This window comes from Dichotomopilus funicola (genome assembly GCF_033296635.1).
Source record: "Dichotomopilus funicola strain CBS 141.50 unplaced genomic scaffold C8A04scaffold_2, whole genome shotgun sequence".
NCBI lineage: Eukaryota > Fungi > Ascomycota > Sordariomycetes > Sordariales > Chaetomiaceae > Dichotomopilus > Dichotomopilus funicola.
In genome coordinates, this window is record NW_026944023.1 from 258254 (window position 1) to 279155 (window position 20902).

Genomic DNA, 20902 nt, shown 5'->3' on the forward strand with positions numbered 1-20902 from the left:
GACCACTTCGGAAATCCATAATACAAGCCTCGAGACAAATTTCCATTGTCAGCGCACATTCTATTCCCCACGCTCCAAGTGTGCCCCAATCTATCGACGAGCAGCGTCCCCTCTAACATGAACAGACAAATCAAGGCCCAGTCACTCAAGACTGGGCCTCCATCGTCGCGACCACAGTGTCGCGCTCGTGGCAGCCGAGTAACTCCACAAGAACCTATTTCTTCTCCTGCTTATTCGCCGCCTGCTCCTTCACCTCCTCGGCATTGAGCTTCCTGTTCATCTCCTCCCGCCACTCGGGTGCCCACGTCTTGAGCGCCCAGATGGCCGCATTACCTGTGACCCACGCGAACAACCCGATCATGGTGCACGTCCAGCCGGTGCCCAAGGCGCCGATGAGCGGCTGCGTGACGATCGCGCCGATACACGCCAGGGTGCTGCGCACAAAGTTGTTGATGGCCACACCCGTGGACGACCGCTTGGGCGTGAACTCCGTGAGCATCGTGTTGACTGCGCCGAAGACAAGCATGCAGCCCAATCCGAAGAAGATGTTGGCCACGCAGGACACGGCCCAGTGCACGCCCTTGTCCACTACCCAGCCGTACCAGATCATCGCGCCCGGGTATAGAGTGGCCGAGATCCAGATATTCTCCTTCATGCGCTCCTCGGGCAGGAAGATCAGCTTGCCGTCGGCGTCGTAGCGGTTGGCCTTGCGCGCCTCGCGGGCCATGATGTAGTCGATCCAGCGGCCGCCGAGCAGCGATGAGATGGCGTAGCCGATCATGGGCGCGATGTAGAGCAGACCGACCTGGGTGGTTGTGAAGTTGTACGGCGGGTTGATGAAGTCGGCCTGGACGGAAATGTTGATCACATACATGGACGCAAACGCGATTGCGGCCGAGTAGACGGCAATCAGAATCGGGGGGTACCTCAACAGGCTGAGTGCCAGGATCGGTTTGACCAGGCCCACCGCCACGCCCTTGAAGCCACCCACCTTCTTTTGCTCCTGCTTGCGCGCCACCGTCTCGGGCAGGCAAAACACAATGAGCAGCAACAGGACACCGCCAAAGATCACCAGAAACCACAGCGTGCTGCGCCAGCCGAGATTGTCGGTCAGCGCACCGCCGATGATGGGCGCAATACCGGGACCGCACAGAGGGCCTAGAAAGAAGACGCCCATGGCGAGGCCGCGGCGCTCCGGCTCCCAGATATCAGCAATTGTGCCCGCACCAACCGTCTGCACGGCAGCTGACGCGCCGCCACTAAGCACACGGAAAACAATCAACATGGCGGCGTTGACGCTGAGCGCGCTGGCGGCCGAGAATATCGAGAAGAGTGCGAACGAGATGATGTAAACGCTGCGCCGGCCCTTGGTTTCGGAGAGGAATGACCTGGGATTTGTTAGCGGGAACTGAAATCATTCTGTTGAAAAAACAGGAGAAGACATACCACCACATCGGGGTAAAGGCCATAGCAAGCAAATAAAACGCCAGCGACAAGTTGACCACCGTCGGCGTAGTCCCCAAATCCACCGCCATATCATTCAAAGCGGCTGTCAAAACCCATCGTTAGCCCTTTTTCCTTTATCCCTCCAATTTTCAACCCGTGGATTCCCTCAAACTTACGATACGAAATAGACGTCCCCGTCGACGACGTGCCGGCCGCCGTCGCCACAATAACCGTCATCAGCCACTTGGTCACGATGCCCGTCTTCTTGGGGTCGGCAAGCTCCGGCACAAGCGTGAGTTGTCCCAGCAGGCCACGGCGCTCGCGACGGGGAATCACTTGCTTGACGGGCTCCAGGGGCGCCGCATCAGCAGGCGCTGCTGCTGCTGCCGCGGCAGCTTCATTGGCAAGAGTTGAGTCTGTTGTTGCTGTTGCTGTTCGGTCAGCGGCCGCAGTGAGACCCTTTTCGGCGTCGTGGGCGAAGTCTGTTTGCTGCTGCTGCTGCTGCTCAGCAGCGCTTTGGGCTTTTTCCTCGTCTGCTGCCATTTTGGACGGTCGGTCAATGTTGGGTTGATTAGGAAAACGTCGATTGTGAGCGTTGCGTGTGAAGATAAAAGGAAGAAAATGCGTCCAAACTCTCAGACTCCACCAACAATCAAGGGCGATCGTTTGGAGAATGAGAACGCGGAGCAAACACAAAATCCGGCCCAGGGTCCGAATTACGTGGGTGGAAGTTGCGAGTTGCAAGTCGGCAAGTTGAGAAATCGAGGTCGGCCACCAAAGTCCTCGAAAAAGCTTGCAACCAAGGACCCAAAATTCAAAATGCGGAAGGTACCACGGGATGTCTCACAAAAAGAAGCCACTTAATACCCTCCCTTAACGGAATTAATGGACTTAACCCGCAGTTTTGTGATCTGCCAAAAAGGCTTGTTGGCAGCTCTGTCACACTGATCATCCCGTTTCGATACCCGGCTCACCCCAGTGTGCGTTTATCCAATTGCCCCACTTTGATACTGAGTGTCGCCGTCCCTCTTTCCTTTCTTGGGCGAAGAGGGCCAATCGGGCTGTCTGGTCGGTTTCCGTGGGGGTCCACCCTCCGGTGCCGAGAGGGAGGGGTTCTAACTCTGTGAGAAGCGATTGCGCTGGACTGTTTGCTTGATCGGGTTTCTACCTATCATGTTTGGCAACTGAATCAAGTTTCTACTGAGACATGGAAGGGCGGCGGTTAGCTGTGTTTCACTTTTCTCTGGCCGTCTGGTTTCCCGCAGGAATTCCGTAATATGTACGACGTTGCGAGATAACAGCGAAGACCGAGCACAGTATGCCCGACGCACTCGAACACACTCAAAGCGGCCCGAGAAGTCTTATTGTAACTTACAGTGACCACCACAGGTGTCCGATTACACATCCTTGCAAACAAAGTCCTGCAGGTCATTGAAGGCTGCGTGTAAGTCGTCCGAAAAGAGCAAGACGACGGAATTTTTTGTCGGCTTGGCTTGACTTGGCTGCCTTGGCTTCAAACTTAAAATTCACGACGTAAAAATAAATTCACAAAAACTAGAAACTAGCCCTGATTAGCCAAAGCCAGAGCTAAGAAATAAACCAAACCTCAGAATTATGAGCAGTGTTCTGTTTGAAGATGTACATTGCAGCTATGAAACTTTGTAAACAAGAAAAGGTAAAAAGACAAGCCAAAAACATAACCCGAGTACCCCTAATCACTCACGGTCCCCTCACTAGAGGCATACCCAGAGTCAACCCCCCCATGCAACTCACTAACCAACTCAGCCAACCGTTTCGACACCACCGTCGACCGCGGAATATCATGTCCGCCACCATGGTCATACATCCTCGTGTGGCCAGCCTCCCGACAAAAATACGACAGCTGAATACTCGCAGGACACCGGGGGTCCCGCGCCCCATAGACATGCACCGTTGGAATCGTAATGCGCAAATGTGCTGGGACCTGCCCAAAATCAAGCCCGAAGCAGTCTGACGGGTCCGGCAGCACCCGCCGGTCTGCATCGTGCACCAGCCCGGACTTGTCATCCCACAGACTGGTCCTGCGCGGGCCGGCCAGAGGCCCGGTCCCCGTCTTCAGCCCCAACTTCATCTTCAACTGCGCAGCTCTCGACCCAACCCCCGCCGCAAACTCCGTCAACAACCCCGCGCGCCGCCTCAACAACCTCGACGTCTGCGCACTAATCTCATGCGCCCTTGCCGACACCTCCACGCCCAAATCCTCCAACACCTCAAACGGCAACCCCCCACAAATAAACACCGCCGAGCCAAACGGCGGCGGTACATCAGGTCCCCTCTCGTCGGCGTGGTATAGGAGGTACGACGCTACTAACGAACACCCTTGTGAGAAACACATGACGCTGTCGTAGGGCCCGTGCCGCGCGATGTAGTTGTCTAGCCAGCGGTGGGCTGCTCGGATGGCTTCCGGGGTGGGCTCGGTCCACCAGGCACGGAAGTAGTGGCCGCGGGCGGGCCGAAAGATGGTGTCGATGCCCGGGTAGGGGGCGCAGGGGAAGGGGCCGTCGACGAAGTCGAAGGTGTAGGACTTGGGGAGGTGGGCGCGGAAGGTTGCTGAGAAGGTGTCAGTACATCAGTACACCAACGTATTTTCTTTTGGTCTTCTTTTGGGTTTGTTTTGTTTGGTTGTTGGGCGATGATTATGGAGTGAGTGGTAACTTACCGGTCTGGGACTTGAAGATGGCCGCGCTGGTCCCGCGGCCGTGGAGGCAGAGAACCCTCATCGTGGCTGTGTGTGGTAGGAGACAGGTGATCAACAAGGTGAATGAGTGAGTTGCGTGGCAAACTTCGAGGTGATGAATTGTATGAGTGGTGGATAGCGTGTAAGTGACAGATTCAGTGTAACAGATACAGAAACCTCAACAGCACAGCCCCTCGGGGTCATTTCAGGGAGAGCCCTCCTTTATTTCCCACAGCAACTCTATCTCTCAACCTCCCCTCCAGCCGCCTGCGCGCTTTACGCTCCCGATCAGGAAGCTGGTCCCGGGTTCCGACCGTCCGTCGTCTCATTCCAGCTCGTGGGTGGTGTAAGACGGATTCCTCGCTCGGAGAGATATCTGACAGTCAGACAGCCGGCTACCTAGAGAGGTACGGCGCTAGAGGTACGACGTAGTGAAAGTGGGTCCTTTCTCTGTATCTACCTACATGATGCATGATGCCACTGTGTCACCGTCAAACCCCGAGACCTTATTGACACGGTGTGACTGGATAGACAGCTCCCGGGTTTTACTCGGCCAGCTCTGCAGGCAGTAGCGACCCACACCCCTCCCTAGCTTACATATCCCGCGCTCTGCAGCCTGATGTTCCAGCTGGTTGGCAGTCAAGCAGCCAACTGGTCAGTGAACGCTGTCTCAGAAGAACAAACCAAATAATTACCGAGCTGCAGTCGGCAGGGAGTGTCACGTCGGGTCTGCAGCACGCGCCGCCCACTTAAAAAAAAAATGTCGCAGCACGTCCGCATACTCCCCATCATCTTCCTCATTTTCTGCCTATCGATTATGATTCCAAGAGGACGAGTCCTCGCATCACTTACACGCCCAAATCATCAACACCACCATCTCTCCCAACTCCAACCCCCCTTAGCAAATTCCTTACCCAACTCCTTGGCAGTAGCCAACCCCTTCAACACAATGCCCCTCCGCAACCGCAACATCTGGCACGCCAGCACCCCCAACCCCTCTTGGGCAGCCGTCGAAGCCTTCGCCCAGCACCACACCCACCCTGCAACCCGCCCCAACACTGCAGCACTCACCTCCACCGCCCGGCACTCCCGCGCCGCCGGCCTCCCCGACTACGCGGTATCCCCGTCCCAGGGCAAATTCCTCGCTCTGCACTGCCGCACCGCCGGCGTCACCCACGCGCTTGAAGTCGGCACCCTCGGCGGATACGCCGCTGTGTGGTTGGCGAGTGAGAACCCCGGTCTGAAGCTGGTTACTATTGAGCGGGATCCGCACCATGCGGCGGTTGCGAGGGAGAATTTGGCGGCTGCGGGGTTGTTGAAGGGGGCTTCGTCGCCGGAGGGGAGGGTGGAGGTTGTGGAGGGGGCTGCGTTGGAGGTGCTTTCGCGGCTGAGGGAGGAGGTGCAGGCGGGGAAGAGGGAGAGGTTTGGGTTTGTGTTTATTGATGCGGATAAGGTGAATAATTGGCGGTATTTTCAGCTGGCGAGGGATATGCTGCGGCCGAACTCGGTTATTTGTGTGGATAATGTTGTAAGGGAGGGGGATTTGGCGGATTTGCAGAATGATGATCCTTACGTTGAGGGCTGTCGTGAGGTGGTTGAGAAGGCGGGCAGGGAGCCGGGTATTGATGCGGTGGTTGTGCAGACGGTTAGTGACAAGAGCTACGATGGTTGGTTGTGGGCGGTGGTGAGCTGAGCGGTTTACGGTCTTGTTAATTTGGTCGATTGAAGATATTGCAACTGAATTTTGAATTTGTTTGATTTTTATTTTTGATATTAATTAATTAATTAATTAATCGGTTCCTTTGAGTTTCTTCCACGGCCTTGCTTCCTCTTGCTCGAGAGCTCCAAGCTACAGTTGGACTTGTCAAATTTCACATCGAACATGATAGCATCCGTAATCAACATCAAATTCGAGGTCTCGAATCATTCCTACCTGCAAGTGACGGACTCAAAGATCACACCCCTCGGTCACTGCAGGATTCATCGTCACGATCCTTCAGTCGAATTGTCTCAAACACAAAGACAATGGCGTCAAAACCGTAGCTGAAATCGGTAGTCAAATTATTACCCGCCAATACGCTTTCGCAGCCCCGGGCTCGGAGATTGCAACGTTGTCCAGGGTACTCGGCAAGCGATCGGGAACTTTTTGGTCCCAATCGGGCCACTTCTTCAACAAACCAAGCGGGTCGTGTCTAAGTCGTTACACGTCAATACGCCTTGCCCGAAACATTCACAGAGGCACTCCCGTCCTCCCACTCGGGGCTCGCAAATCGGGGTTGAAGTTCGAGATCAAGAGCACAAGTTGCTGGAAATCGCCCGGCCGCTGATGAAGGGGACATAAAAATTCCAAGCGCATCCCATTGTGAGGAGCTGGATTCTCAGAATAGCTTCACCCAAGTGACAACAGTCAACAGTCAACAACAGTACATGCAACGCTCTGCAAGCCTCGTGTGACTTGAAAATAATTTCAAATTAATTACACAAACCCTCAAACCAACCCCAATCACAAACCCCTCCAAAACATAATTAAACACACACAATAAAAATGGCCACCACCATGACGGACATGTCCCTCCCCGCCGTCCTCACCCCGGCCCTCCCCACCCGTGACGCCATCAAAGACGCCCTCTACCGCTTCCTCACCGGCATGGACACCAACGACGCAGCCCTCTTCGACTCCGCCTTCACAGCCGATGCCAAGTGGGCGCTCAACCGGCGCGATCTCGACGGTCTGGAGGCGATCCACGCCGACTGCTACGACACCGTCATCAGCCAGCTCGACACCACGCACTACGCCACCAACATCCGCATCGACGTCGGCGATGACGAGAAGACGGCTACTTTGTCTGCGCTGTACCAGGCGCAGCACTACCGTGGTGGTAGGGGCAAGGTGGGCGGTGCTACGTCGTTTGTGACGGGCGGGCAGTACTGGATGACGTTGGTGAAGGAGGAGGAGTCAGGTCTGTGGAAGATTAAGGTTTTTAAGATGCGGTCGATTTGGTCGGAGGGAGATGTGACTATTATGGGCCATGATTAGGTCGATGAGTAAGGGATCGGGGTCACCGGTGACGGCTCGGAACTCTAGATGGGTACTAGGTACATACCTGTAGTAATTGTTCGAAGACGAAAAGGGGGCGGGGAATCACAGAGATTGCTGACAACCTCAATCAAAGGCGGAATTCGTTGCTGCAGTGTTACACGCCGTGCTTTTCTCTCATGGAACGGAGGAGTTGATAGTGATCGGGAACTTAATGTGCTGCAATTCCACCTCACTGCATCACCAAGTGTCAGCATACGATGCGAGAGACCATCTCCAAGCCCGGGTCATGTCCAAGGACCCCCAGAAACTCCGTAGAAAGATATCACACCGGTGATGACATCCTCCACCAAAACCCCTTACTCAGCTGGATCAGGCTCTCCCTCTTGGCAGCATCGCAAACTCTCCGGGCTTGATGGTATCGGAGTATCTCGCAACAGGTAGCCAAGCGGTTGACAGTCAGATAGACCCTCTCGGATACAAACCCCGGACAAAGCAGCCAGGCTGGTGGCGCCCTTCGATGACATCTCTTGGTCTCGTTCCGGTCGCAGTCTCCGACGGAACAGCTCACCGGGCTCACCGGGCTTCCACTGCTCATTTAGAGCCGAAAATGGTGCACCCGGCCCCTGAAAGTACCAAAGTTAGATCCGCTGACAGAAACAAAGCCGGGTTCGTCAATCTGGTTGAATGCGAATGGTAAGGGAAAGTGTGAGTGTAGGTAATCACGTACTATCACGTACTAGCGTGCAGCCGAGTGCCCGATACGATGAGTCTTGATAAGATGAGCCTTGCGTACGGAGAGCCTTGCCGTCACTCCCTAAGGGGGTTGCTAGAGACCTTTGAGGAGATTTAGAGGTCGGTGTAATCCTGAAAGTCTAAACAGCAGAATTATTTCGTCCTGTGGCCCGTTTCATTCGTTGTGCCGTTAAACGCAAACAACAACAACAACAACAACAACAACAAGCTTCACTCGTTGTGCCTGTCAAAAATAAAGCACGGAAAAATTAGGGGGCAGCTCTTCCAAAGTACTTCGGTGGAAAATGGTTAGGATCTTACCAAGGATGCCTTGTTTGAAATCGAACAGCGTTGGTGTGAGCCGATATAATTAATTAATAAGCAGTCAAGGAGATCGAAGTTTACGAAAGATATCATGAACGCAAGGCACGAAACGCAGTAGCCGGTCATCAACATAACTGAATGATTAATATAACAATTTCACCAACTCGCACACAAAAATGTTGTGTTTTTAAACTTACAAGCTTATCTCCCAAACTACCACAATTCCCCTTCCCAAAATCCGTCGACTCTCTTCAAGGCGTAAATCCCGTCAACTAAATCTCAGTGGTAATAATTAATTAGTATCCTGGCGCTGCCCGAGGCTAAAGGCGTTTCAAGAAGTCCGAGAAGGTTGTTTAGGCTTGTCTTTAAACACTCGACACGGAAAATTTGGAAAACTGATGTTTTATTCCACACGTTGAGAACGTCGGTTTTGACTTAATTAAGTACACAGGTTTTGGCGTCCATTGTTGAAGCATGACACATCCACGCATTGAGTACCAGGTGATTAGGCCAGTCCAGCCCTAAAGAATTAGAATGGGAAAAGTGTGCGTACAAAAGACCAAATCTACTGGGTGTGGAAGGCGCAAACCGTGAGCCTTCCCGGATTCGAGATGATTTATTCAGCGTCCATTGCTCCTTCCAGGCGCTTCAGCGTCCAGAACCCCTGTGCATCACCTGACCCTCCCCCGCGACGCTCCCCCGCACACTGTCAACGACCCCAGATTTTCTGTGCCTCGAACCTGTGGGGCGGGCCGATGCTAACCAGACCGCCTATCACCAACCACAAGGGACCCCTGGACGAGGATCACGAACCCGCTCAAGAAAGCCGACGCCAGCCACCGCCGAGGATGCAAGGCACGGCTCTTGGATTCCGAGCGATGGCGGGTTTCTCTCATGCAATGAACAACAGGACGAGGGCTCTCAAGTTCACTACGTTTCTCAAACATCGCCAGGGGTCAGATCACGATTCACGACTCTCACCTTGCTATCTCTCATCTTATTTCACCCCCAGTTCCGTAGTGACGGAACTCCACGAACACGATGCCGTACCAATCTACATTCCCAGCCCTTGATATCCCAGACAACATCGATCTCTGGACCCTCCTTTTCGGACCCCGGCACCGAGACTTCCCACCAACTAAGGAGATCCTCACCTGTGCCGAAACTGGTCGGTCGTACACCTGGGCCGACCTGCGCAACAAGTCAATCGAGGTTGGTAGGGGGCTTCAAGACCAATGGGGATGGAAACAGGGTGACGTTCTAGCGTTTTACACGCCGAATTCTATTGATGTTTGTTTATACCCTTCCCTTGAAATCCTCAACACCAATTCCATGTATCGCAACACTAACACCCGTGTGAAAGACCCCTATTCTCACCCTGGGCGCCCTGTGGGCTGGAGGCACCGTCTCACCCGCCAACCCGCTCTATACCGTCGATGAGCTCGCCTTTCAACTCCGTGACTCAGGTGCTAAAGGGCTAGTAACCCAACCTGCTAACCTCCGCACTGCTCTCTCCGCAGCAGCAAAAGCCGGTCTCCCGCGAGACCGCATCATCCTCCTCGGCACCCAGCCCGACCCCTCCGACCGGGCTCGGCACTTCTCTGCCCTCCTCCGCCAACATAGCAAAGACAGAAACTATGATAACGGCAAACTACCCCATCCTTACCGCATAACCCCCAAGAACGACCTCGCCTTCCTCGTCTACAGCTCCGGCACCACGGGCCTCCCCAAAGGCGTCGGCCTCTCCCACCACAACATGGTCGCCAACATCCTTCAAGCAAGCTACACCGAAGGCTCCCAATGGCGTTCCCACGGCGGCCCCACAGGCGACGGCGACCGCCAGCTAGGCGTGCTCCCCTTCTTCCACATCTACGGCCTAACCTGCGGCGTGCTGATGTCCATCCACGAAGGGTGGCGGCTCGTGGTGCTCGAGCGGTTCGATATGCTCCAGGCGCTGCGCACGATTGAGCGGTATCGGATTACCTTTGCGTATGTGCCGCCGCCGGTGGTGCTGGCATTTAGTAAACACCCGGCGGTGGATGAGTATGATTTGAGTTCGTTGAAGGTGCTGCATTCCGGGGCTGCGCCGTTGACGAGGGAGTTGACGGAGGCGGTGTGGGGGAGGTTGAAGGTGCCGGTGAAGCAGGGGTTTGGGTTGTCGGAGACGAGTGCGGTGGTGTGTTGTCAGGTGGTGGATGAGTGGGGGAAGTTTATGGGGTCGGTGGGGAAGTTGATGCCGAATATGGAGGCGAGGATTGTTGATGAGGATGGGGGGGATGTTGGTGAGGGTGCGGTTGGTGCTACTTCCTGTTTTCCTGATATCCGCTTTCTTTGTTTGGGTTCCGTTATTAAACCCTCGCTAACATGACAACAGTCCGGTGAACTATGGCTCAAAGGCCCCAACGTGTTCTCGGGGTACTTCAAGAACCCGGAACGCACCAAAGAGGCCTTTTCATCAGACGGCTTCTTCAAGACGGGTGACGTATTCCGTCGTGACAAGCACGGCAACTTTTACTGCGTCGACCGGCTCAAGGAGCTCATCAAGTACAGTCAGTGCCCCCCTTCACCATTTCATCGCTCCCTGATTATTCTCGTATACGTACTTAGTTAACCACCCCGCAGACGGCTACCCCGTCCCCCCCGCCGAGCTCGAAGGCGTCCTGATCGGCCACACCCAAGTCGCCGACGCCTGTGTCATCGGCGTTGAGGACCGAGCCAAAGCCACCGAGGTGCCGCGTGCCTATGTCGTGCTCCGCGACGGGGTCGAGGCGAGCGAGGCCAAGGCGATCGAGCTCGCAGACTGGGTTGCGGGCCAGGTGGCGCCGCACAAGAAACTGCGCGGTGGGATCCAGTTTGTGGAGAAGGTGCCGAAGTCGCCGAGTGGGAAGGTGTTGAGAAGGGTGGTGCGAGAGGAGGCGAAGAGGGAGGAGAGGGGGAAGGGGGCGAAGTTGTAACTGTGCGTTGTGTGTATCATTGGTCGTTTAGTCTCGCGATCTATCGGGTACATACATTGGGCAGGCATCTAAAGCCCCCCATCTATCATACAATACCAACCAACAATTGATCATACATACATACACCATCTTCCACGTCCTTCCCTACCCCATCCTCTCAGCCTGCTCCAACAACTTCTCCACACTAAACCTCTCATCCCCCTTCCCAAACCACTCCAACAACCTCCTCCTCTCCTCCGCCCTCTCCAGTCCCCCCTGACCCCCCAACCCATCCCACCCCCCATAAAACCGCTGCAAACACATAACCAACCACTGCGCATCCTCCACTTTCACCCCGCGATCCTCCACCACCATCCCCTGCATCAACACCACCCCTTCCTCCTCCACCTCTACCCCCTCTTGCACCTGCTGTCCCTCCCCCTCATCCTTGACAAAATCCTTGACAACCCTCCTCCCCCCCACCAAATCCAAATAATGCGTCACCGTCGTATGCGGCACCGCAAACTCCCCCCGCACCTTATACTCCGCCAACTGGGTAAACAACACCGTCGCGCTCCGCGTCTCAACATCCCAAGTCCACTGACAAAAGTGAATCTCTGCGCCCTGCTGCGGATGTGGGACCGGTAAAACGAAATGGGGATGTTGGCGTGCGAGGGAGTCCATGGTTTGGTAGGTGCTTGCGGGGATTACGGCGCAGAGGGAGCGCGGGTGGGTGGAGTGGTGTTGGCGCCAGAGGTTGGTGAGAGTTGTGTTGGGGAGGGGGAGGACTTTGGGGAGGTTGAGGATTGCGGAGAGGGGTTTGACGCCTGTTGGGGAGGAGGAGGGGGATTTGGGTGGGGTGGGGGGTTGTGGTGTTGTTGATGTTGTTGTCGTTGCTTGATGTTGTGGTTGTGGTTGTTGTTGTGGTTGCTGGCTACTAGAACCCGGTGATGGCGGTGGTGTCAACGGCTCCTTCACCCCCCCAGCCCGAGCCTGATCCAACGGCGCAGTAACAGCATCCGTCTCTTTCCGCAGCGCCTTAATCTTATCCGAATACGCCGCCTTAAGCGAGTCGATATCAGCGTGGCCCTCGGCACGGGCCTTCTCGTCGAGTTTTTGACGGTACTTTTCGAGAATGTGCCGCGGCTGTTGTGTCGTCGCTAGGAACCGCGCGTCGTGCACCTGCGCCCAGCGCCGTTGTTGGTGCCATGCAGTGGTTCGTAGGACGCGGGTTTGGTGGCTGAGGAGGTGCTGGAGGGCGGGCGGGCGCAGGGCTGCCATTTTGTTGGGGAGTGTGGATTCGGTTGAAACTTGAAAGTTCTCGAATTCGAGATTCAGAGCTGTCGGATAAGAATTTACCGGGACAACCAGCGGGGCAGCCTCCGTAAGTCTAACCCTAACCCTGCTTCGTCGCCAACCTAGAGTGAAGCTCTCCTCGAAGAAAACGTCCCATATGATGTTGAAACTAATTAATTGATACATTTAACAGGGCTCCAATAGTAGCCACCGTTTCACAGTATCACCTCCTTGAACAATATTTCCCCCAATATTGCGGTTCATACATGTCCAATGCCACACTGTTCAGACGAAACCCGTCCCAACTCCCACCACAATGCGGGGAACCTTGAGGGCCTAGCTCTCTCTCATGCACTTGACAGGCACTCCCGCGGCATTGGACAATCTAACGTTCCATAGTCTACCCCAAGATCGAAACGGCCGGCACAAGACCACCTACCTCCAATTACCCCTTTGACCCCTCTTTTGTCTCGACATGGCAAGGAAAACGGTGGCCGAGCTGAGTGATCTCTTAAAACTACGGAATCCCCCGTCTCCAAATATCCAGTGGACACGACTCCTCCAATGCCCCTTTTCCTTACTAAGAGCCCAACACCTCACACACCACACCACAACATAAGATACTTGCTCTTTGTAGAAATTCTTCCTTCAACTTAAAGTCAATGGATTGATCTATTCCACGACCCCAACTCTAGTCTACAAAGCCAGCCAGTCAGCTCTAGCTTCGGTCTAGCTTTCTCTAAACCACGACAATGAATACACGACGCTCAAGACACGCCCAGAAGAGCCAATTGGCGCGGACATAGCCGACCATGGACATCTCCCGCCACTCCGCCCTGTCCCTTTCCTCTTTCTATCATCCTCGAATCTTTCTCTCGCCCATATGATCTAGGATATCTATCACCTCTTAAGTCGAAAAGACCCAGTACCGAAAACTCCGTCGCACCAAGATGCCGCTCATTCGACAATCCCGCTCTTGATTTTCTTGGCCGTCACCAGCCTATTCGGAGAGTTCAACTCTAGTTGCTGGTCTTGAGCACAAAGGGCTTGACATCCTCCTTGAAGGGCACGCCGAGCTCAAAGAGCTTGACAATGACCGCGGAGAAGTCCTTGAAGAAGAGGTCGTTGTCGGCCGCGTACTTCTTGACCCACTCGTTGAACTTCTTGTCCTGGACCAGCGCCATGTCCGCCGGAAGCATCATCAGGGTACCGGTCTTCTTGTCCTCGAACTATTATATCGGAAAAGTCAGTCAGCGCATGCCTCAGCAAAGGAAAACGGCCGAGAGAATTCAAGGGAGCCTACCTGCTTGGGGCCATCCCACTTCTTGTACTGCCACTTCTCATCGAGCAGGAGCTTGTAGAAGTCGTTGGTCAGGACAGTCGGGGAGAAGGTCCAGGGACCCGAGTAGCCGGAGCGGTCGGGGTGGCAGCGGCCCAGAGCGTGAGCACCGGCAAGAGCGACAATCTCTTGATCGTTGAAGCCCATGCGGTAGAAGATGTTGCGGAGGTGGTCATGGGCCTGGGAGGCGTCGGGAAGGCGACCATCGGGAGTGCAGGCGGCGACGTCCTTGTCCTCACGGCCGGGGCGGAAGGGAATGTTGGGGCCGAGCATTTCCTGGATGGCGCACACGCCGCCCAGGATCCAGAGATCGGAGTACGTGATCCACGGGAACTGCTCTGTTGGTGTTTGGGTCAGTCTCATGATCTTCTCTTGGCCCCGTCACGTCCTTACTACTCCTCCCTTGGAACCATTATGTGATCACTTACTCTTCACAGGCTCGAGGAAATCACGGGCAGCCTTCAGACCAGCATTGGCGCCGTGGTCGCTCTCAGGCGCAAAGCGCATAGTGGCACCGTTGCTACCACCGGTACCCGTCTGCTTATCGAAAGTACCACTGGCGTGCCATGCAAGACGGACCAGCACCGGGCCATAGCTACCGTCATCGTACTCGTCGTTCTCCTCGAGGCGGGAGGCAATCACATCATACACGGCCTGGTAGTCCTTAGCCGTGCGGGGGCCCGAGCTGCCGCTGAGGGTGGTCGCATAGTAACCCGCAATGGCCACAAGGGCGAGGGCACCAGCGATTGCGGCCGTACGGCTCGAACCACTCTTCTGCTCGGTGGATTCCGACGACGACGACGACTCGGACGAGTAGTACCGACGGCCACCCTGTTGGAAAGCGGCGCGGCGCACAGCAGCGACACCAGAGCGGGGGGCAGCGGTGAAAGCCGTACGGGGAGCAGCACGCGGCACTGCGGCGAACGCAGGCCGGGCCGAGGTGCGCAGAGCGCGGGTGAAAGTACGAGCTGCAGTCGCCATCTGTGGTTGTGCGAGAGCACAGGATGTTAGAAGCGAAGCGATGTTGAGGATCGTGGTGACTCGGTGTTTGTGTGAGTTGTAGTTTGGGCAACTGCTTGGAGATGTGTGGGGAGGAAGCGGCAGATACGGTATTGCCCGCGATATGGGGGATAGGCAACTCGGAGCTTTCCCAGATTCTATCCGATAAGGCGGTGGGGGGTTGAAGGGCCGAGGATAGAGAAAACCAAGATCACGTACCTTAAACCTGGGGTTCTTGAGAAAGAAAGACCTAGTCAACTTCAAAGTGAAAGGGTGGGAACGACTCTGATAAGTAGCACAACCGGAGAAAGGGAAAAGAGAGAAAAAAAAGACGTGACGCAGAGACAAAGATGCGTAATCAAGAGGATGAGGAAACTGGCCGGGAATGGGATGTCACTTCGGCTGTTTCCAATGGCAAGTCGAAGCCAATCGAAAATAAAATATAGCAGCCCCGTGAATGGTCAGGCTTGACTTTGTGGAGCGAGTGAGCACACAGGTGGGGAAGGAGTCCCCAGGGGTCCCAGGGTCTCGCGCGGTGCTCCCCGTGAACGCCGAAGCTTTCCCGCGCTTGCCCCTCTCGCCTCTTGGAAAATTTACATAGTAATCATTCTCCGAACGCGAAAGCACGGGACCACGGGACGAATTTTACTAATTATCCTCCGGCCTACACGCAACGCCCACCGCTGGGTATGACTCGTTGTGGCGGTGGGGTGGAATAACAAGGGAGACGTTGAAACACCATAATCGCCATCGCGGAGCCGAGGGTCTTCTCCGAGCAAACCCGAGCCCCGTCGACGCATTCCTGTCGCCCTGTGTAGACGACATAGTACACTAAGCTCCATCTCTGGAGGTCCGATCCCGGGGACCCTTCCTTTAACCCTTCAACCTCAACGACTCATTGTTCGCCGCTGTGCCTTGCATGGTAGCGGGACAGCTTTTTATTGGCCGAGGGACAGCGTTTGTCCTGTGTAAGGCATGTGAAGACGGACAAAACCACAAATCACCATACAATGTCACATGCGATCTAACTAGCCTCAAGTCTCAACGGAGACGCCATCTTCATTTTATCAAGAGTAGGCATTACCAGTGGAAACCTACTTCGAACGACACAACGAAAAAAAAATGTCATAGTTCTCCGATCTAACCCCGCGGCCCGCACAATGGCGCTGCGGCCCGGAATGCGGGGCATCAGTCATCGCCCTGCATCCTGCATCTCAACACATCACATCCCAGCTTGAGGTCTTTGATGTTTTATCGATAGCGGTATGATGTATGAGGAAGCAGGTACCGTTTTTATGTTGTGTTTACAGAACCCGTCGTCGCCGGTATAATCGTAGGATTTTTAGTACGATTTCCGTGGCTTAGAAGAGGTTCTGCATGAAGCCTCATCTTTCTCGCACAGTATCCCATCCGCTCAGTAATGTTAATCCAGTAATAATTGCCGTTTGCAGCCATCAAGTGCTAGCCATTTCCGCTCGGCACAACACAACACAGCATGCTGACATCCCGACATCAACTTCCCGCCGACTCAACGACATATCACAACCAACTCCACCCAACCCAACCCTCAACACGGCCATTTCGGTGAAACTCTGAGCATCCACTACATCTACCACTCCCATGTCAGCAACAACGCGAAGCAGTCATCGCGTCGCCAAGACGAACCTCTCCAAACCCTCCTGCGGGCGTTGTCGTGGCCAAAAACTGCGATGCATCTGGGACGCCGGTCACGAGAAGTGCCAGCGGTGTGCCAGGGCAGATGCAGTGTGTGCCATTCCCGCGCCGCGGCCCATGGGTCGGCCACCTCGCCGGCGCGAGTATACTGGCAGCGGCAGCGGGAGTCAGGACCGTGACATACGCGACTGGAATGAGGACTTGCCTCTTCAGGGTGAAGAAACTACAGGTGTATCGATGTATCCGGCAAGCACCGGACCTCCCGAGCTTGATCCGCTGGACTTTCTTACCTGGTAATTGTTTCATCTCTCGTAGCCGCCTCAACATTCGTCTTGAAACATTGGGACACAGTCACTCACCAGAGATATACTTATCCAGGGTCCCGGAGCCTGATAATCTCAACTTCTTCGCTCCAAGGATACCCTCAACCATGTCTGTCACAGATGGTCCGAGTACCACTGTCGGATTTAGCAACAAACCCTTCAGCCCACTGTGTGACATAGTATCTGCTACAGCAGTTAACAGTACCACCTCTCAAAATACGTCCATTTCAGCCGGCGCAACAGAACAAATATATGCACTGAGTGAACAGGATCCCACGGAATCCGCCACCACCACTCCAACAACTGGAAAAGAAGACCACGCCCAGTTACTCACTCAACTCTGCCAGCTCAACGTTTCCCTCTTCCAACACCCACTCCACCACGACAAAGCCAGGAATAACGAAACAGCAACTAGGAATACCCCATCCCACACGGGCATTCAACCACCATTTTCCCTCTCTGACCTACGCACCGGAGACCTCTTCCAGTTGACCTGCCGTCTTAAAGATATCGTGACACAGCTCCGGGCCGAGGACACCGAGTCCATCTCAACAACACAAGGACCAACAAAACACTACGACCGGTCTACTGCGTTAATGGTGCTGAGTTGTTACACCCGGCTAGAGATCCTCTACTCCCGGGCTGTGGAGATTTTAACGGGTGCTCGTGGCAGTGAGAGCAACAACATAGTCACGGACAACATTAACAACAACCACCGCCCTCCCAATAGTCACGAATCACCCACCGGGACGGCGGCAATAATGCCCGAACTGGTGATTGACGGTTTCTCCATGGGCCAGTGTCTGGACCTGCAGTTGGGTATGCTCATTCAGCTGCATGAGACGGCGCGGGACAAGTTGAGGATATGTATTAAGACTGCGGAGCGGACGAATCTGTACGGACGGGACAGCGTGGGGAGGGTGGGTGCGGTGCGAACATGAGGGAGCTGGTGAGGTTTTATCGGGGAAGTTGTCTTTACATCTACCGTCCCTGCGACATCATGGCGGTACTCGAAATGGAAGATATCCACGCTAAAAAGTCGACAGTTCAGAACCTTCCCCTTGTGTTATTAAGAGCGTCCAAGCCCCCAAACTGACGGACGAATTCCCACGATTTCATCACCTGCCCCCTGTCAAACTTGTGTTCCTTGGGGTAATCGGCTTCTCACCACTATTTTTGCTGCCTTGCGGAGGAGCATCAAAACCGACCGAAAGTGGCCGGATGTGACCGAAAGTGACCGATCCACCAAAAATGCGGCCGAAAGGTTCTGTTTAAGGCGAAATAAAGCTTCGATCTTCCCAGTCGGTATTTTCCTGTCTTCTTATGACACAAATGGTGGGCTACCATAGTTGTTTTGCACCGTCAGGCCAAGTTTCGTACGATCCAACCTCGTACGCCGACGCTGAAAAATCACCAGCTACATACCTGTTATCAACCCTAGACGTTCGCAAAAATGGCACTACCAGACAACACCTCCCTTTCTCCACATTCTCTACCCGCTGAAAAGGACGGTACCCAATCCCTTGACGCCCATCCAGACCCAATTCTTGACTCCGATTCTACGCCTAATACAGCCAGCGACTCGGCTGATACTAACACCACCGATATCAACAATGCCGACAATACTACTACCACCACCACAGCCACCGACCCCCCCACGGGCCACACGCTCCGCTTCCGCGCCGTGATCGCCTCACTCGCCTTCACCGCGCTCTGTTCCTCCCTCGAAGGCACCATCATCACCAGCGCCCTACCCACCATCGCAGCCGACCTCAGCCAGAACCCAACGAGTAACCACAGCAACAATGGGACGAACAGCAACGGCAATAGCTTCAATGCTGACAGCACCAACACAGAGAGCAGCAGTACCATCTGGATCCCCAACGCCTACTTTCTCGCAACGGTGGCGATGCTGCCGCTGATGGCTCAGGCTGCCAACCTGTTTGGCCGGCGCTGGCTGACGCTGCTGTCGGTTGGGCTGTTTACGCTGGGCAGTGGGATCTGTGGAGGTGCGACGACTATGGGGATGGTGATTGGGGGGAGGGTTGTGTATGTTTTTTTTTTGCTTTTATCTTGTCGTCTCTCTCTGCGTTTGTTTACTTTTATCCCTTTTGGGAACATAGACTTCTCAGATCTTGCTACAACGTACTGATCTCGGGACGGAAAATAGACAAGGCCTCGGTGGCGGTGGCATCGCACTGATGATCAATATCGTCCTCAGCGATCTTGTGCCGCTTCGCCAGCGTGGCAAGTACATGGCCATAGTGCAGATGGTATCAGCCGTCGGCGCTGCACTAGGCCCCTTTCTCGGCGGTTTGTTGACTGAGCGAAGCTCCTGGCGCTGGGTGTTTTATATCAATCTCCCCATCGGCGGAAGTATGTAAACTGTCTTATCCCTATTACGCTCAGAAAGAAGGCATGGTGGCCCCAAGCTCCTAAATCAACTAACACACTCACACTCCCACAGCCTCCTTCATCGCCCTCTTTCTCTTCCTCCGCATCTCCCACCCCCAACTCCCAACCTCCCTCACCACGAAACTCGCCCGCATCGACCTCCCCGGCACCGCCCTCTTCCTCGCCGCCACCGTCTCCATCCTCCTCGGCCTCACCTGGGGCGGCACCCTCCACCCCTGGTCCTCCGCTCCCGTCCTAGCCCCTCTCCTCCTGGGCTTCGCCGGCCTCGCGCTGTTCACAACCTACGAATGGACCCTCGCCACCCACCCATCCCTCCCACCCCCGCGCGTCCTCCTCGCCGACCGGACAGCCATCGTGGTTTTGGGCGTGACTTTCCTCACGACGCTGTGCACGTACTGGGCGTTCTACTTCGCCCCACTGTACTTCCAGGCCGTGCAAGCTAAGAGTGTGTTGCAGGCGGGATTGGACGCGCTGCCGTTGTTTGCGGGGTTGTTTCCCTTTGCGATTGTGGGCGGGTTGGTGATGGGTCGGACGGGAAGGTATAAGCCGCTGCATCTTGTGGGGACGGGGTTGTTGACGGTGGCGTTTGGGCTATTTTCGTTGTTGGGGGAGGAGTCGTCGACGGCGGCATGGGCGTGTTTTCAGTTGGTGGGTGCGATTGGCGCTGGGCTGCCGGTTGCGGTGCTTTTGCCGGCTATGCAGGCTTCTCTTAGGGGGGTTGCTACGGCTACTCCTTCGAGTACTTCGACTACTACTCCTCCTACAGCCACTGTTCCAGCTATTACTAGTACAACTACTGCTCCAGCAACTACCACCCCCCCAACCCCCTCATCAACCTCATCAACTAAAGGACCCAACCCCAACCCCGACCTCGACCTCACGGCCCTCGCAACAGGCATCTGGACCTTCACCCGCGCCTTCGCCACCGTCTGGGGCGTCACCATCCCCGCGGCGCTCTTCAACAACGCTTGTGCAACTCGGGCTGCCAGCAGCATCGCCAGCAGCATAGCTCTCGCCTCCTCTTCACCCTCTTCACAACAGGCAGCGGAAGAAGCAGCTATGGCAACGGCAGCAGCAACGTCCGAACTAGTACGTGTCCTGGCGCCTCTGCGGGACGGACGGGCATATCAGTTTGCGACAAGGGCGTTTTTGATGGAGGGGATTCGGGATGAGGGGGTGAGGGAGGTTGTTAGGGGGGTTTTTCGGGATGTGAGTTTTTTTCTTTTATTTCTTTCCCCTTTTCTTCTCCTTTTTTCCCGTGTTCCTCGACCTTCTCCCCACTTGAGGAATCACGGAGGCGGTCCTAACATCGATAGTCTATCCGTGTGGTGTGGTACGCAGGCATCGGGTTTGCCGGTGCAGCTTGGTTGTTGGTTTGGTTGGAAAAGGAGGTGCCGTTGCGGACGACGGTGGATAGCCAGTATGGGCTGGAGGAGGGTCAGAAGAAGGGGGGCGATGAGGAGGTTGGGAGGAAGAGCGAGGAGAAGGGGGATACTGTCTAGTGCAGCCCGAACGAAGAGTTGGGGCAAGATATAATGTGGGATGGGCTTGCAAAGGGACGGTTGCGGCTGATGAGCATTAATAAGTACACAATATGCAGCAAGGGGCGTCACAATGTGGACTAGATGTTGAGTAAACGTTGTACATATATCTATCTACCTAGTT

General features: G+C 55.1%; 9 protein-coding genes across 9 annotated transcripts; 5 read left to right on the forward strand and 4 right to left on the reverse strand.

Annotated features, from left to right (window-relative positions):
- Positions 1-214: 214 nt before the first annotated feature.
- Positions 215-1989, reverse strand: C8A04DRAFT_33808 (MFS multidrug resistance transporter; the record flags this gene model as incomplete). The annotated part of the gene is made up of 3 exons (XM_062782609.1): positions 215-1388; positions 1447-1549; positions 1623-1989. 3 exons carry the CDS (start codon positions 1987-1989, stop codon positions 215-217), a joined length of 1644 nt encoding a protein of 547 aa, XP_062641026.1.
- A 572-nt stretch (positions 1990-2561) lies between these two features.
- On the reverse strand, positions 2562-4205 carry C8A04DRAFT_33809 (serine hydrolase FSH; the record flags this gene model as incomplete). The annotated part of the gene is made up of 4 exons (XM_062782610.1): positions 2562-2614; positions 3220-3506; positions 3579-4035; positions 4145-4205. The coding sequence occupies 4 exons, from the start codon at positions 4203-4205 to the stop codon at positions 2562-2564; spliced, it is 858 nt and encodes a 285-aa protein (XP_062641027.1).
- A 906-nt stretch (positions 4206-5111) lies between these two features.
- C8A04DRAFT_24204 (S-adenosyl-L-methionine-dependent methyltransferase) lies at positions 5112-5855 on the forward strand (the record flags this gene model as incomplete). The annotated part of the gene is made up of 1 exon (XM_062779024.1): positions 5112-5855. One exon carries the CDS (start codon positions 5112-5114, stop codon positions 5853-5855), a length of 744 nt encoding a protein of 247 aa, XP_062641028.1.
- Positions 5856-6707: 852 nt separating this feature from the next.
- On the forward strand, positions 6708-7199 carry C8A04DRAFT_24205 (uncharacterized protein; the record flags this gene model as incomplete). Its single annotated transcript, XM_062779025.1, has 1 exon — positions 6708-7199. One exon carries the CDS (start codon positions 6708-6710, stop codon positions 7197-7199), a length of 492 nt encoding a protein of 163 aa, XP_062641029.1.
- A 2100-nt stretch (positions 7200-9299) lies between these two features.
- On the forward strand, positions 9300-11212 carry C8A04DRAFT_33811 (uncharacterized protein; the record flags this gene model as incomplete). Its single annotated transcript, XM_062782611.1, has 4 exons — positions 9300-9548; positions 9622-10551; positions 10633-10807; positions 10881-11212. 4 exons carry the CDS (start codon positions 9300-9302, stop codon positions 11210-11212), a joined length of 1686 nt encoding a protein of 561 aa, XP_062641030.1.
- A 144-nt stretch (positions 11213-11356) lies between these two features.
- C8A04DRAFT_24207 (ATP11 protein-domain-containing protein) lies at positions 11357-12472 on the reverse strand (the record flags this gene model as incomplete). Its single annotated transcript, XM_062779026.1, has 1 exon — positions 11357-12472. The coding sequence occupies one exon, from the start codon at positions 12470-12472 to the stop codon at positions 11357-11359; it is 1116 nt and encodes a 371-aa protein (XP_062641031.1).
- A 1034-nt stretch (positions 12473-13506) lies between these two features.
- Positions 13507-14807, reverse strand: C8A04DRAFT_24208 (heme peroxidase; the record flags this gene model as incomplete). The annotated part of the gene is made up of 3 exons (XM_062779027.1): positions 13507-13716; positions 13791-14164; positions 14255-14807. 3 exons carry the CDS (start codon positions 14805-14807, stop codon positions 13507-13509), a joined length of 1137 nt encoding a protein of 378 aa, XP_062641032.1.
- Positions 14808-16929: 2122 nt separating this feature from the next.
- On the forward strand, positions 16930-17763 carry C8A04DRAFT_24209 (uncharacterized protein; the record flags this gene model as incomplete). The annotated part of the gene is made up of 1 exon (XM_062779028.1): positions 16930-17763. The coding sequence occupies one exon, from the start codon at positions 16930-16932 to the stop codon at positions 17761-17763; it is 834 nt and encodes a 277-aa protein (XP_062641033.1).
- Positions 17764-18275: 512 nt separating this feature from the next.
- Positions 18276-20739, forward strand: C8A04DRAFT_33813 (MFS-type transporter ucsD; the record flags this gene model as incomplete). Its single annotated transcript, XM_062782612.1, has 7 exons — positions 18276-18333; positions 18397-18612; positions 18679-18871; positions 18993-19198; positions 19290-19976; positions 20088-20446; positions 20554-20739. 7 exons carry the CDS (start codon positions 18276-18278, stop codon positions 20737-20739), a joined length of 1905 nt encoding a protein of 634 aa, XP_062641034.1.
- Between the last annotated feature and the right edge of the window lie 163 nt (positions 20740-20902).